The 15,675-nt window shown below is 38.1% G+C and overlaps 1 protein-coding gene across 2 annotated transcripts in view; it reads left to right on the forward strand.

The window, feature by feature from the left end:
• CLHC1 (clathrin heavy chain linker domain containing 1) overlaps nt 1–15,675 on the forward strand; it is a 62,280-nt gene that overhangs the window by 44,185 nt on the left and 2,420 nt on the right. For both annotated transcript variants that reach the window (XM_004369458.2, XM_023735107.1), the window contains 3 exons: nt 3,214–3,388; nt 12,230–12,432; nt 13,863–14,042. In XM_004369458.2, the coding sequence (XP_004369515.1) occupies nt 3,214–3,388; nt 12,230–12,432; nt 13,863–14,042 (558 nt within the window). The remainder of the gene's footprint in view (nt 1–3,213; nt 3,389–12,229; nt 12,433–13,862; nt 14,043–15,675) is intronic.

Consider the following 15,675-nt stretch of genomic DNA (forward strand, 5'->3'; position numbering starts at 1 on the left):
ATTTGGTGCTTGGCTGAGTTCTTTATCTCTTCATTTGATGTTTTAGGGTTTCAGGATTGTTGTATTCTCTGTTCGGCTTAGTTTTTCGGATCTTTGCTGTGGAGAGAAGGTGTGGTGCTTCTGCCTAGAGCGCCATTTTGCCAGAACTCTCTGTGAGCTTATTTTAAGTTAATTTTTCATCCCCTGTGGATTACTATGTATCCTGCAGAGAGGTTTTATATTTGTGTTCTACCACGTTCTCAATGTCTCAACAGTCCTAAGTTAGTCTTTGTGTTAATTTCTTGGCTTTGGCTTCTTAAACCATATACATGGCCGAAATTCAGACTCCACATCCACGTGGGTATAGGTCATGGAGCGCATTCCATATAAACCAGTTTGTCGTGTTTCCAAAGTCATAATTAGGTCTTTAAAATCCATTCTACCACAAATTTGATGACTTAGAGTGGATTAAAATTACTTAAATTTTCAATATAGAAATTCTTTAGACAAATTATTTTTGTTTTTAAAAGGCTTATGTAAAACCTAAGTTTTAAAGACATGCTAAAGCTCAAAGATGATATCACTTGGTAGGAACAGAAGCTTCTAGTAAAATAAGGTTTAGAGCAGTATATTTCTGTAACTATTCCAGAAAAGTCCTGTAAGTAGAGTGTGTTTTCAACAGTAGATATTTGAATGTCTGTTGTGACCCAGGTATTGAGATACAAAGATTAGTAAGACTAAATTCTTGCCCTCAATGAGATAAAAGACTAATTGGGGAGTGTAAAAGTGGCAGCGCCAACATCTGACCTTCTGTAACTTCACGGGAGAATCACCATCAGCATCAATAACTCTAGGCTGATTCCTGTGAGGCAGAGGTCAGACATATCTACGGTCTTCAACCTTTTTACCAGTTCTGACACCAGCTGTCCCTCCTATGGCACTTTCTACTTCTCTTCTGGGTTCAGTAATTTGTTGCAGTGGCCACATAGAACTCACAGGCAGTGCTCATGATTATGGGGTTTATTAGGGAAGCAGCAGGTTGCAGTTCAGGATCAGAAATGACTCAGGATACAGTCCTTTAGTCAGGACAGGTTCTCAGCCATGCCGGCAGGCAGGCCTCTCTCTGTCCCTGGCCTGTAGGCCCCTGGGCCCCTTAGCCCCTGCCCTGCTTGGGCAAGTGTTACAAAGCTCCTTAGCTCTACCAATAAGTATCCAAATGTACCTCACTCTGCCAGTAAGCCTTGGCCCAAAGGCACTCAGCTTTCTTGCTCTGTGGGTTGGCAAGCCTAGGTCCATTGACAAGTGTCCAGAGGTACCTTACTCTGCCAGGAAGCCTCCTGCCCAAAGGCTCTCTCAGCTCTCTCACTCCGTGGATCAGCACACCCACTCTAGCTGCCTTGCTCCGTGGACTAGGAGTCCCACCCCACCGGCTTGTGCTGTCTCCTGGTCCTGCTGCCAATCTCTTTTGACATATAAAAGAGAGAAGCGAGCAGAGTGGCGAGGGACCTCCTACCACCAAGAAAGAAGAGCCAGGAGTGGAACGCATCCTTTGGACCCAGGTCCTTGCGCTGAGAAGCTCCTAGACCCAAGGGAAGATTGATGACAAGGACCTTCCTCCAGAGCCGACAGAGACAGAAAGCCTTCCCCTGGAGCTGGCACCCTGAATTCGGACTTCTAGCTCCTACACGTGAGAGAATAAATTTCTGTTTGTTAAAGCCATCCACTTCTGGTATTTCTCTTGTAGCAGCACTAGATGACTAAGACAGAGGGGAAGTAGACAGCACACCAATAGCTCTCTTCACAGAAATTGCTCAACTCTTCCCTTCTCTTATATGTCTTAGAGGTGACTGTGGGCTAACAGTGGCAGAAGTAGTTTTTAACTCCTTGCTTTAGAAAGTGTGGACACTCAGCATTCTTTATTCTTAGCTAAGCTTCGGAGCCTAAATCAAAATTGAGGCCACAATAAAAAGCCCCATTTAAAAAAATCTGTTGTTCCATCCCAAGGGAGATCTGAAACAAATGGTTTGGATGGTGAAGGATGCTCCAGGCAAGCACGTAAATGGCAACAAGAAGTGACAAAAAGTAGTGGACGGGAGAGGAAAATTATAAAAAGCAAATCTAAGAACTCAAAAAAGCATGTTATTTGGGACCATTTAGTGTCAGACCCAATTTCTCCAGAAGAAAACATCATACAGTAATTGGAAACATTGTACAATAATTGATATTCATAATAATAATATTGATTAGGAAGAAATTTTATTATTAAATATTTATTTTAAGAAATTGAGAATTCATAACATTTTATAGAAAATTGCCCATCAGAAACTTTAGAATAGTTTTGACATTTAAAGGAGTAAGCTTCAGTTATCTGGAAAATGGTTTCACGTGCAATCCTTATTCCCTAGTAATTCTGGATAAAGTGTTCCGGTGAGTCACTCTTTAAGGTTGTTGAATAATGCTTTTCATCTGAACCAGTAAAATGGAAATATTCCATAAAACTAGAATAATATTGATTATTTCTCCTGCCCATTCAGATTTTAATCTAATGTTCTTAATAGCAATTATTGCTTATGTGAATATTTATGGTTAAAAAAGAAGTCCGATAATTCAGAACTATACTAATATTTTTATGATGATGAAACAGTATAGAAAGTTTGCTAGTTTCTAATTTTGATCTTTTTTGTTATAAAGTTTCAGATTGATTTGGTCACAAAGTGTAAAATAATGATTAGTTCTTGTTTGGTTGATAGATTATATTCAATTTTCTGTGATTCAGAAATTAACTTTTATAATCAGAAAGAGATGGGCAGAATTAGTTTCCTAGGGCTTCCATAACGAATTATCACAAAGGTAGTGGCTTAAAGAACAGAAATTTATTCTCTCACAGTTCTGGAGGCCAGAAGTTCGAAATTAAGGTCACTGGGGTTGGTTTCTTCTGGAGGCTCTGAAAGAGAATCCATTCCATGCTTCTCTCCTAGTTCCTGGTGGCTGCAGGTGATCCTTGGCGTTCCTTGACTTGTAGACATATCACTCTAATCTCGGCCTCTGTCTTACCATGCGATGTTTAATTGTTATTCCAAATAACCCATAGGCATTAGTTGAAAATCACAAATATGCAGATAATTTTAGGTTATTAAAATTGTTAGAAAATGCAGAGATGAAAATAATATGAAATAAGAAACAAACTGTATTACTTTTAAATATTTGACTCAAAAACTTTTCTTCTTTCTGTAGCTGTTGGAAAAATTAGAGGAGAGCCTTTTCCATTACTGTTATTTTTTGAGGCACTCTTTAGCACAAGCCATGCTTTTAAACATCCTATTGATGCGGCCCTAACCGTGGAGGGCATCAAGTGTGGATTGTCTGAAAAACGGTTAGATTTAGTTATACATTGGGTCACCCAGGAAAGGTAAGCAAAGTTAAGCTTTTAACTGAATTTTGACATTTGGTTAATAAAATTGTTCTTTTCAAAATTTTAATAGCTTTCTCATCAATACATTATTTGGGCATTTACTTCAGGTCCCTGTTGCAATTAATCAATCAGAAAATACTTACTAAGCATTCATGGAGTAATGGGGGCCAGCCACAATGAGCCCAGGTCATTGATTCCTGGCAATTCACAAGATGATTCATGATCACTTAATGGTGGGTGGAAGTTAAGTAGTAAGGATAGATAGAGACTGGCCAGTATCACGTCACTGGGAGGGAAAAGGCAGGAACCTAGTTCCCGACAGGCTGTGGGTATGTGTAAATACCAACATACAGGTTTTTGGTAGCTACAGCCACATTTCCTGAGGCTGAACGAATAAATGAGTAATTCTTTTAGTCTATGTAGTGACCACAATACTGGAACAAAACGACAAATACCAGTATTTCTGACAGCATTTATTTATTTCTCTCATTAATACTACTATTTTATTTTTTTGTAGTCCAAATTTGTTTAATTCATATCCAATTATTTATTTAATGATATATCTTTTTAATTGTGGTAAAGTATATTTGGGTATAAGTGTGGAAATTAGGGAATTGCTTACCAAATAATTGATTTGTACTCAGAAGCTGCCTTCTGATTTTAGACCCACTTCTCTGCTGCCCACCCCAACAAACACAAAGGACATTATTTTCTTTGATAGGAGTTTTCAGTAAAGAGACATTTTGTGGGAGTTTCAGGATTTCATTTTAATGTTATCAGCATTTTGTTACATGTACATAAATACCAATATTTTGTGATTCCTGTTTTTCTGTAACTATTGATTAAAAATACAGCTAGAGCATAATTTTTATATAATCAGTAGTTAGAAGTGGTATCTTTAATCACACCCAAATGTTCTTTTGGCTTATGCTGATAGTTTCTAGCGAAGTTACTGTGATAGTACAGATGGTTCACATCAGTTGTGTAGAAGATGGTGCATTAAATATGATGACAGGAGGCTGAGCCAACATGGCGCTGTAGACAGATGGACCATGCCGACCCTCTGCAGCAATGACCTGAAAAACTAAGTAAAACAGATACAAACATCAATCCTGGAATCCTGGGCATCAAATGAAGGGATAAAGAACTAGATCAGACACTGAATGGAAGAAGAACTGACAGAAAACAGAGAATGAGGAGAGATGTGGAGTGGCAGTCTCCCTGCCAATCAGCACGGCACAGTGTCACCATCTTAGAACACAGCCAGCAATGACCCTGGACAGGGAGTACGAGAAGGCAACTTCACAGAGCTCTCAACAGGAGACAGAGTACCCGTTAACCAGAGAAATATGCTTTCTTACCCCTCACCCTTCTGCCCTGTACACCACTTCCACCCATTCCCCATGGGCCATCCTGTGCCGCTCAGCTAGAGAGACACCCTGGGTCTGCCCCACCCCCACCAGCCAGCTCCCACTGAGCTGTTTTTTTCCCCTTTCTTTCCTTTTTCCCTCCACATAGCCCCATATGCCACCTTCACCCCTTCCTGATGGGCCACGCCGCACCACTCAGCTAGAGAGCCACCGGCCCACTGCCACCCCAGCTCCCCCACAACCCCTACCAGGCAGCTCCCATGGCACCATTTTTTTCCCTTTCTTCCTTTTCTTTCTCCTTCACACCTAGCCCCATACACCACCTCCACCCCGTTACTGATGGGCTGGCTGTGCCTGCCTCAACTAGAGAGCCACCAGCCCACTGCTGCCCCATGTCCACCCTACCCCCACCTGCTGGCTCTCACTGCACTGCCTTTTTTTGCTTTTTTTTCTTTCTCATCTTTGTTTTCTTTCTCCCTCCCATCTACCCCTGTATGTCACCTCCCCTCCCTTCCAACTGGCCCTTGGGTCAGCCCTGCCACACTCACTGGCCCCTACTGTGCTGCCAGTTTTTTTATTTTATTTAATTTTTAATTTTTTTTTCTTTTCTTTCTCTTTCTTTCTTCTCTTTCTCCCTCCCACCTAGCCCCATGTACCACCTCCCCACTTTGCTGCCAGATCCTACCGTGCCGCCATGGCTAGAGAGCCATCGGCTGCTGCTGCCCTGGGTCCACCCCACCTCCACCTGCTGACTTACGTTGTGCTGACATTTTTTTCTTCTCTTTATTTTCTTTTCTTCTGCCACTTAGCCCCATAAACCACTCTCCCTCCCTTCCCACCAGCCGTTAGGTACGCTCCACCGTCATTTGCTGGCCACTACCGCACAACCAGTTTTTATTTATTCATTTTTATTTTTCTATTTTTTAATTTTTCCCTCTCTCTTTCTTCCTTTTATTTCTCCCTCCCACCTAGCCCTGTACACCATCTCCCCCCATTCCTGCCAGTCCTTGCCACACCACCGTGGCTAGAGAGCCACCGGTGTACTGGCTCACTGCTGCCCCGGGTCCTCCCGTCCCCACCCATGGCTCCCACCACACCACCATTTTTTTTCTTTTTCTTTCCTTTTTTGTTTCTCTTCATTCCCTCTCTTTCTCCACCCTTCTATCCCCGTATGCCACCACCCCCTTCCCACCAGCCCCCACCATGCCGGTGCAGCTAGAGCATCCCTGGCTCTCAGGCCCACCGCTGCATCGGGCCTGCACTGCTCCTCCTATCCTGCTACTTGACCAGCTGCTGACACCCCTGCCTATCTGGAGAGGGGCTGTGAACACTCCCACACCGCTAGGCCAACATCAGGAGTCAGACAGCACTTACAGAAGGGAAACAATAGACTAAACTTTGATTACTGGGCAGAAACTATGCAGGCAAGCAGGCAATGAGATGACATATAAAACCTTGAACAAAAAAAAACCTGCCAACCAAGAATAATATGTCCTGCAAAACTCTTTCTCAAACATGGTGGTGAAATTAGGACATTTCCAGATAAACAGAAATTAAGGGAATTTGCCAAAATCTAAACAAGATTTACAAGTAATATTAAAGGGAGTCCTTTGGTTAGAGAACCAACAACATCAGACAACAACTGGAGTCTAGGACACAGGACAGCATCAGCCAGATACCAGCCTAGATAAAGAACAACTCTCAACAATAAAACAAAGTTAAAAGACTTGAAACAGGGAAACAGAGACATCAATCTGTAAATGATGACAATGTCAAAACAGTAAAAGAGAGAATAAACGGTACAGCTATAGAACTTTCCAATGGGGAGGAAGTCAAGGCGATATCAAGTAATAAAAGACTGGTTCAAACTTAGGAAGGTAAGGGTAAATTTCAAGGTAACCACAAAGGAAATTAACAAACCTACTCATCAGAATAAAAAAGAAGAAAAACATAAAGACTCAGTAAACACAAAATCTACAATAATAAAAGAAGAGGAAAAAAAAAATCCACAAACCAAAGGAACTCATCACAGGAAAGTAAGAGGAACAAAGAAAACGTCAGCACCCCCCCCCCCAAAAAAAGCAAAACAGTATGACAGCAATAAACTCATACCTATCAATAATCACACTGAATGTAAGTGGCTTAAATGCAACCATGAAGAGACAGAGAGTGGCAAAATGGATGAAAAAACACAACCCATCAATACACTGTCTACAAGAGACACACCTTAGACATAAAAACATAAATATATTGAAAATCAAAGGATGAAAAAATATATCAATCAAATAGTAACCACAAAGGGCAGGAGTGGTAATACTAATCTCAGATAAAATAGACTCTGAGGCATAATCAACCATAAAAGTCAAGGAAGGATATTATATAATGATTAAAGAAATAATCCACCAAGAAGACATAACCTTAATAAATATCTACCTCTGAAGGACAGGGCTCCAGAATACCTAAAACAAGCTAACAGCACTGAAAAGAGAAATAGTTCCACAATAATAGTAGGAGACTTCAACACACCACTGTAAGTAAAAGACAGAACATCTAGAAAAAAACTCAACAAAGATAAGATCTAAAGGCCAAAATCAATCAACTTGACCACATAAACATATATAGAACACTCCACCCAACAGCCGCAAAGTATACATTCTTTTCCAATGCACATGGAACATTCTCCAGAATAGACCACATTTTAGGCCACAAAGCAGCCCTCAATAAAATCCCAAACATTGAAATAACACAGAGCATTCTCTCTGATCACAACATCATAAAAGTAGAAGTCAATTACAGGAAGATCAAGGAAAAAAATCAGTTACATGGAAACCAAATAACACCTTGCTTAAAAACAACGGTAATAGAAGAAATCAAAGAGGAAATAAATACTTTTCTAGAATTAAATGAGAAAAAAAAAACACATCATACCAAAACCTTTGTGACACAGCAATGGCAGTGCTCAGAGGTCAATTTATAGCAATAAACACACACATCAAAAAAGAATGGGCCAAAATCAACACACTATCCCTACAACTCGAACAAATACAAAGAGAACAGCAAAAGAAGCCCACAGGCACCTGAAGAAAGGAAATAATAAAGATTAGAGCAGAAGTAAATGAAATAGGAAATGTAAAACAGTAGAATCAACAAGACCAACAGTTGGTTCTTTGAAAAGATCAACAAAATTGACAAACCACTGGCCAAACTGACAAAACAAAAACAGGAGAGGAAGCAAATAACCCACATAGGAAATGAGATGGGGGACATTATAACAGACCTAACTGAAATAAAAAGGATCATAACAGAATACTATGAAAAACTGTACTCCAACAAATTTGAGAAGCTAGAGGAAATGGACAAATTTCTAGAAACACACTGTCTACCTAAACTAACACAAAATGAGATAGAAAATCTGAACAGACTCATAACAAAAGGAGATATTGAAGAGGTAATAAACTCCCAACCAAAGGAAAAAAGAACCTTGGCTCAGTCAGCTTCACTGGAGAAGTCTAGCAAACAATCAGAGAAGGGCTTACATCAGTACTACTCAAACTATTACAGAACATAGAAAAGGAAAGAATGTTCCTGAATTCATTCAATGAAGCCAGCATAACCCTGATACAAAACCCAGGCAAAGACACCACAAAAAAAAAAAAAAAAAAAATTACAGGTCAATATCTCTCATGAATATAGATGCAAAAATTCTCAACAAAATTCTTGCCAATAGAAGTCAGCATCATGTAAAAAATAAAATAACACCATGACCAAGTGGGGTTCATGCCAGGTATGCAACGATGGTTCAGCATTAGAAAATCAGTCAACGTAATCCACCACATAAATAGAACAAAATAAAAGGATCACATGATCATCTCAGTTGATGCAGAAGAGGCATTTGATAAAGTCCAACACCCATTCCTAATGAAAACTACCAATAAAATAGCAATAGAAGGGAAATTCCTCAACATAATAAAGGGCATCTATACAAAACTAACAGCCAATATCATTCTCAATGTAGAGAGGCTGAAAGCTTTCCCCCTGAGAACAGGAACAAGACAAGGATGCCCTTTATCACCACTCCTATTTAACATTGTGCTGGAAGTCTTAGCTAGAGCAATAAGGCAAGAAAAAGAAATAAAGAACATCCAAATTGGAAAGGAAGAAGTAAAACTATCCCTATTTGTGGATCATATGATCCTATACATAGAGCACCCCAAAGATTCCAGAAGAAAACTACTGGAACTAATAGATTCAGCAGAGTAGCAGGATACAAGATCAACATACAAAAATCAGTTGGATTCCTATACACCAACAATGAGAACTTCGAAAAGGAAATCAGGAGAACAATACCATTTATAATATCCCGTAAAAAGATAAAATACTTAGGAATAAATCTGACCAGGGTCGTAAAAGACCTATACAAAGAAAACTACAAAACACTGTTGCAAGACACCAAAAGAGACCTACATAAATGGAAAAACATCCTATGCTCATGGATAGGAAGACTCAACATTGTGAAAATGTCAATTCTACCCAAAGTGATCTACAAATATAATACAGTCCTGATTCAGATACCAATGGCATTCTTTAAGATGGAAAAACTAACCACCAACTTTACAGGGAACAGAAAGAGGATAAGCAAAGCATTATTGAAGAAAAAGAACAAAGTAGGAGGCCTCACACTACCTGATCTCAGAACCTGCTGTACATCCACAGTAGTCAAAATAGCTGGTACTGGTTCAATGACAGACACATGGACCAGTGGAACAGAATCGAGAACACAGACATAAATCCACACACCTATGGTCAGCTAATCTTTTACAAAGGGCCAAAGTCCATTAAATAGGGAAAAGACAGTCTTTTCAACAAATGGTGCTGGCAAAACTGGATGTCCATCTGTAAAAAAATGAAACAGCACCCATACCTCACACCATACACAAAAACTAACTCAAAATGGATCAAAGACCTAAATATAAAACCTAAAATGATAAAGATCATGGAAGAAAAAATAGGGACAATACTAGGGGCCCTAATACATGGCATAAATTCAATACAAACTAAAGCTAACAATGCACAAACACCAGAAGATAAAGTAGATAACGGGGAGCTCCTAAAGCTTAAATACTTATGCTCATCAAAAGACTTCACCAAAAGAGTAAAAGAGGACCTACAGACTGGGAAAAAAATTTTGACTACGACATATCCGTCTAGGGTCTTGATCTCTAAAATCTATAGAATACTTTAACACCGCCATAACAAAAAGACAAATAATCCAGTTTAAATATGGGCAAAGGATATGAACAGACACTTCACCAAAGAAGATATTCAGACAGCTAACAGACACATGAGGAAATACTTGCAATCATTAGCCATTACAGAAATGCCGATTAAAACTACAATGAGATACCATCTTACCCTGACATTGCTGACACGAATCAAAAAAAAAAGAAAATAAATATTGGAGAGGTTGCAGGTAGATGTGAACTCTTTATGCACTGCTGGTGGGAATGTAAAAGGACACAACCACTATGGAAAATGATACGGTGCCTCCTTAAAAAGCTAAAAATAGAAATACCATAGATCCAGCAATCCAACTCCCAGGAATATATCCTAGAGCAATAAGAGCCATCACATGAATAGACATATGCACACCCATGTTCTTTGCAGCATTTTTCACAATAGCAAAAAGATGGAAACAACCCCAGTGCCTATCAGCATATGACTGGATAAACAAATTATGGTATATACACTCAATGGAATACTATGAAACAATAAAGAACAGTGATGAATCCTCAAAACATCTCACAACATGGATGAATCTGGAGGGCATTATGCTGAGTGAAATATGTCAGTCATAAAAGGACAAATATTTTTATGAGAGCACTATTATAAAAAAACAAGTAAAGGTTTACACACAGAGAAAAACAATCTGATGGTTATGAGGGAGGGGAGGATGTGAGGAGGGAGGGGAAATCACTAACTGGATAATAGACAAGTGTTAACTTTAGTGAAAGGAAAGACAACACACAATATAGGGGAAGTCACAACTTGACCAAGGCAAAGCTATGCAAGATTCCTAGACACATCCAAGGGGCTGAGTTACTAGGGCTGAGGGCTGTGGACCATAGTCTCAGGGGACATCTAGGTCAATTGGCATAACATAGCTCATAACGAAAATGTTCGACATCCTACTTTGGTGAGTAGTGTTAGGGGTCTTAAAAGCTTGCAAGTGGCCCTCTAAGATACATCTATTGGTCCCATCATATTTGGAGAAAGGAGAATGAAGAATACCAAAGACACAAGGAAAATATTAGTCCAAAGGACTAATGGACCACATGAACCACAGCCTCCACTAGCCTGAGCCCAGAAGAACTAGATGGTGTCTGGCTACCACCACCGACCACTCTGACAGGGATCACAGTAGAGGGTTCTGGACAGAGCAGGAGAAAAAATGTAGAACAAAATTCAAATTCACAAAAAAAGACCAGACTTACTCATATGACAGCGACTGAAGGAATCCCTGAGACGATGGCCCCTGGATACCCTGCTAACTCAGAACTGAAGCCACTCATGAAATCCACCTTTCAGACAAAGATTAGACAGGCCTATAGAACAAACAACAACAGGTGACAAACGTGCTTCTTGGTTCAATCAAGTGTATGAGACCAAACGGGCAACTACTGCCCAAAAGCAAAGATGAGAAGGTGGGAAGGGACAGGAAACCTGGACCCGGGGAAGCCGGGATGGAAAGGGAAAGGGGGAGAGTGCTAACACATTGTGGGGATTGCAACCAATGTCACAAAACAATTTGTGCATAAATTTTTGAATGAGAAACAAATTTGTGCTGTAAACTTTTATCTAAAACACATTAAAATGTAAAAAAATATGATGACAAGTGGAATCTGTTCAATTGAGCCATCTTAAAAGAACTCCTTCAGTCTCTCCTAGTATCACAATCATGCGTTTGTTTTTTCCTGTTGCTTCTTGTAAGTCTCTAGCAAGTTTTAAAAATAACAATGGTGTCACACTTTCTTTGTTTTCCTTTTAGTACAAATGCACACAAGATTCATCCCTAATTGTGAGCTGAAATCAGTTGTCATCTTTAAACAACATTTACTAAGTCTGCAGGGTTTGGATTCTAGATAAGTGCTGAGAACCCCAATAATGAGACTTTTCATTTACCTTGTAATTTTCAATCCCACTAGTCTTTTCAGAAGAGTTTTAACCTTGTTTCTGGATTTTTTAAAAACTTGATCTCAGCTTCGCCAAAATATCTTCCCCCAAAGCAATACATGCTTGATTGTTTTTGTTCTTGTTGTTAAATCGTAGACATACTGATCAATTGCTTATTAGAATTCTTTACAGGCCCTGGGAAGTCCAGTTCTACTGTGTTGTATTTTCAAATATTCCAGAGTCTCATCCACTTGTCCAGAACTCTGAAATATGTGCCATATTGATCTGCTTTCTCTAGGCTGACATTTTCTGAGGAGGCTGGGGATGTGATCTATGATTATGGGGAGCAGGATACTTATAACAAGGCCAAATGTATGGCTTTAGCTCAAATTATCTACAATGAATGTGGCCTGCACAAAAAAGCTCTTCTTTGCCTGTGTAAACTTGGTCAGATTTATGGGGCCTTGGAATACATCCAACAATTCAAGGAGTTTACTTCTGGTAAGTATTTAAAAAAAAAAAAAAAGCCTACTTATTCATATACATTTGAATTCTGGCTTTTAATTTAAGATAACTCATGATACCAGGAAATATTTTAAACTTAATTTATAAAATCCATTTATATGTACGATAAGTAGGACATTTCATTTGTAATTTTTAATGAAAACTGGAGCTGACTGGTGTTCCTGTTAGACATTCAGATATATTATGTTATTCTTCAATATAAATGTTTAGTAAACTGGCCAGTCTTGGACATATAGTTTTAAAGTTAAATTTAATGGCTATACTGGCACATACTACTTAAAGGATTTTTTTAAACAGCTGAACATTTTGGTCATTTTGTATAGTGTTCTGAATTGTAATATATTGAACCGCCAGGGCTTCACTCTAAGTATTAGAAAGGAAAAGTTAGTGAAATAAAGTTCATTTCACATTTTTGAAACACCTCAGTTGCAATTAGGCAGTAAGAGAATTGCACTTCCTTTGAATATTACATGCAGTGATTTAATATACATATAAGTTTCCAGAACAGTATTTGTTTAGTAAATACATACTAGATTACCTTGTATTGACTTTCAGATTGCAAATCATATTTATGGTAGTTCTTGAAAAGCTCTCAGAAATTCTGAAAATTATCTTTTTTGTGCCCCAAGAAGAATACTTCAACAAGTTTAAGAAGTCAAAACAAAGTTTAGAAATTTAAGAATGTAAGTCCTATATGTTGTTTTAGATCACCTTAATGGTTAAGTAGGAGACTGAACCATATGAAATTGTTCTTTTTGTAACCTCAAAATGATCAAATATTGGCAACTTCACATGGTTCTACTTATAGCTAATTGAACTAGCTAATGGCTTCTTAAAATCTTTTTAAAATTTTTGAATATTTGATATTTTAAATAACAAAATTATTAAGCCTCTTCTTGGTGCAAGGCACCGAAAGACAGACATTATACTCACCAGAAGCTGGCCCAAATATGAGCAACAAGATATTGACAAACGTAATGTAGTATTAGATGGAACTTTAGAAATTATCTCCAACTCTAGCACTTTTCACATGCAGAAATTGAGGTCCAGAAGGTTATAGTTGACAGAGCTAGAATTAGAGTTCAGCTTTCCTGATTACCAGTCTAGTTCCTTTCTGTTATACCACGTTTCTTTTCATGATAGGCCTTCGATAAACTTTTTTTTTTTTTTTTGGCGTTCTCTGTTATGGGTTGTTTTTCTTTGTTTAATTTTTGCAATGCTTCATATGATTTTTTTTGGAGGATAGCACTGCTGAGTTTGGGTTGGAGTTAGACATTGACGGGGACTTGGAAGGATTGGATAAACAAGTGTTGATCAGGAAGTATAGGCATTATCTGTTCCCATTGCCTAGTTGATATACTACCATATTAGGATGTTGAGACATGTTTTCTCATTTTTGCTTTCAGATGACCTATTGCAGCTCATAAGGTTATGTCCCCAAATTGAATTAATTCATTGTCTCACTAAAGAATGGAATGGGAAACCACCATCTTTATCTTTGAGTCTTGCCATACTTCATCTGTTCTCTGTAGATTTGAAAAAAGTTGGCATTAAGCTACTTCAAGAAGTAAATAAAGGTGGGAAAGGTAAGTAGAGTAAAATGTTCTGGAAGAAATAGCAGTTATGTAATATTATATATATCATATATGATATATAATTAGGGTTATTTAGGGGACTGAATATGGGAAAGGAAGTTGCTAGTCACAATTGAGATACTTTAACAATATTGTGGGTAAGGTTCGAGATGATTATGTGTTAACTCAACTCTTCTGTAAGTTCTCTTTTGACAGCAGTTAACTTTAGAAGTTTATAAATGTGAAGATTGCTATGTCAATAATAATCTGTTGGCAGTAGTATATATTTCTTGAGGAAATTAGAATGAAGAGACAATCTTTATGAAGCTTGAGGGAAATATAATAATTATAATAGTTAACACTATGCTAAAAATTTCAAATATTTTTAATTATACATATTAAAATACGTGTATATTTAGCAATCTTTTATATGCATTTTAAATATTATATGGACATAATTTTATATACATACATATTTATTCCTAAACCAGATATATGCATATTTACATGATACACACTCTGAACCTATCTCTGTGGTGAGGTCTAGAATAACTAAGTAGATCTCACTTTTTTCTTTCCCTTCACTAATTTTATATAGAAACTTGATCAGACAACTTGATTTTAAGTTATTGTATGGAGCCAATGAAAGAATAACATTATATGATCCAAAAATTGCATGAAAACATATTTGGGAAGATAATTTTGTATTTTAAAATTATCATAACAGATATCAGCAAAAATATATTATTTGATAGGAAGATAATAATCATGGTAGAAAGAAAATAGTAGTGATACAATATTCTAAAAAGAGATACTCTGTCATGAAGTAATATATAATTCAGGTAATATCTAGATAAGAAATGAGTTCTATAAATAGATATATTCCAAAGAGTCACTATAATTGATTTTCAAAAGTAAATAATATGATTGTTGTTGTTGCTGTGTGCCATCGAGTCAGTTCTAACTCATAGCAACCCTATAGGACAGAGTAAAAATGCCCCATAGAGTTTCCTAGGCTGTGATCTTTAATCTTTTCTCAAGCTGAAAGAAATGAAGCAAAAATTCAAGCTTCGAGTTGCATTATTGAAGGATTCTGTGGGCAAAATATTGAATGACTCAGGAAGCATCAAAAGAAGATGGAAGGAATACACAGAGTCATTGTACCAAAAAGAATTGGTCGATGTTCAGCCACTTCAGGAAGTAACATATAATCAAGAGGCAGTGATATTAAGGGAAGAAGTCCAAGCTGCACTGAAGGCAATGGTGAAAAAAAGGCTCCAGGAATCGATGGAATACCAACTGAGATGTTTCAGCAAATGGATGCAGCACTGGAGGTGCTCACTCCTCTATGCCAGGAAATTTGGAAGATAACTTCCTGGCCAACCAGCTGGAAGGGATCCATATTTGTGCCCATTCCAAAGAGAGATGATCCAATGGAATGTGGAGATTATCAAACAACATCAGTAATATCACACGCAAGTAAAATTTTGGTGAAGATCATTAAAAGCAGTTGCAGCAGTACATCAACAAGGAACTGCCAGGAATTCAAGCTGAATTCAGAAGAGGATGTGGAATGAAGGATATCATTGCTGATGTCAGATGGATCTTGGCTGAAAGCAGAGAATACCAGAAAGATGTTTACCTG

Source organism: Trichechus manatus, unplaced genomic scaffold (genome assembly GCF_000243295.1).
Source record: "Trichechus manatus latirostris isolate Lorelei unplaced genomic scaffold, TriManLat1.0 scaffold00005, whole genome shotgun sequence".
Lineage (NCBI taxonomy): Eukaryota > Metazoa > Chordata > Mammalia > Sirenia > Trichechidae > Trichechus > Trichechus manatus.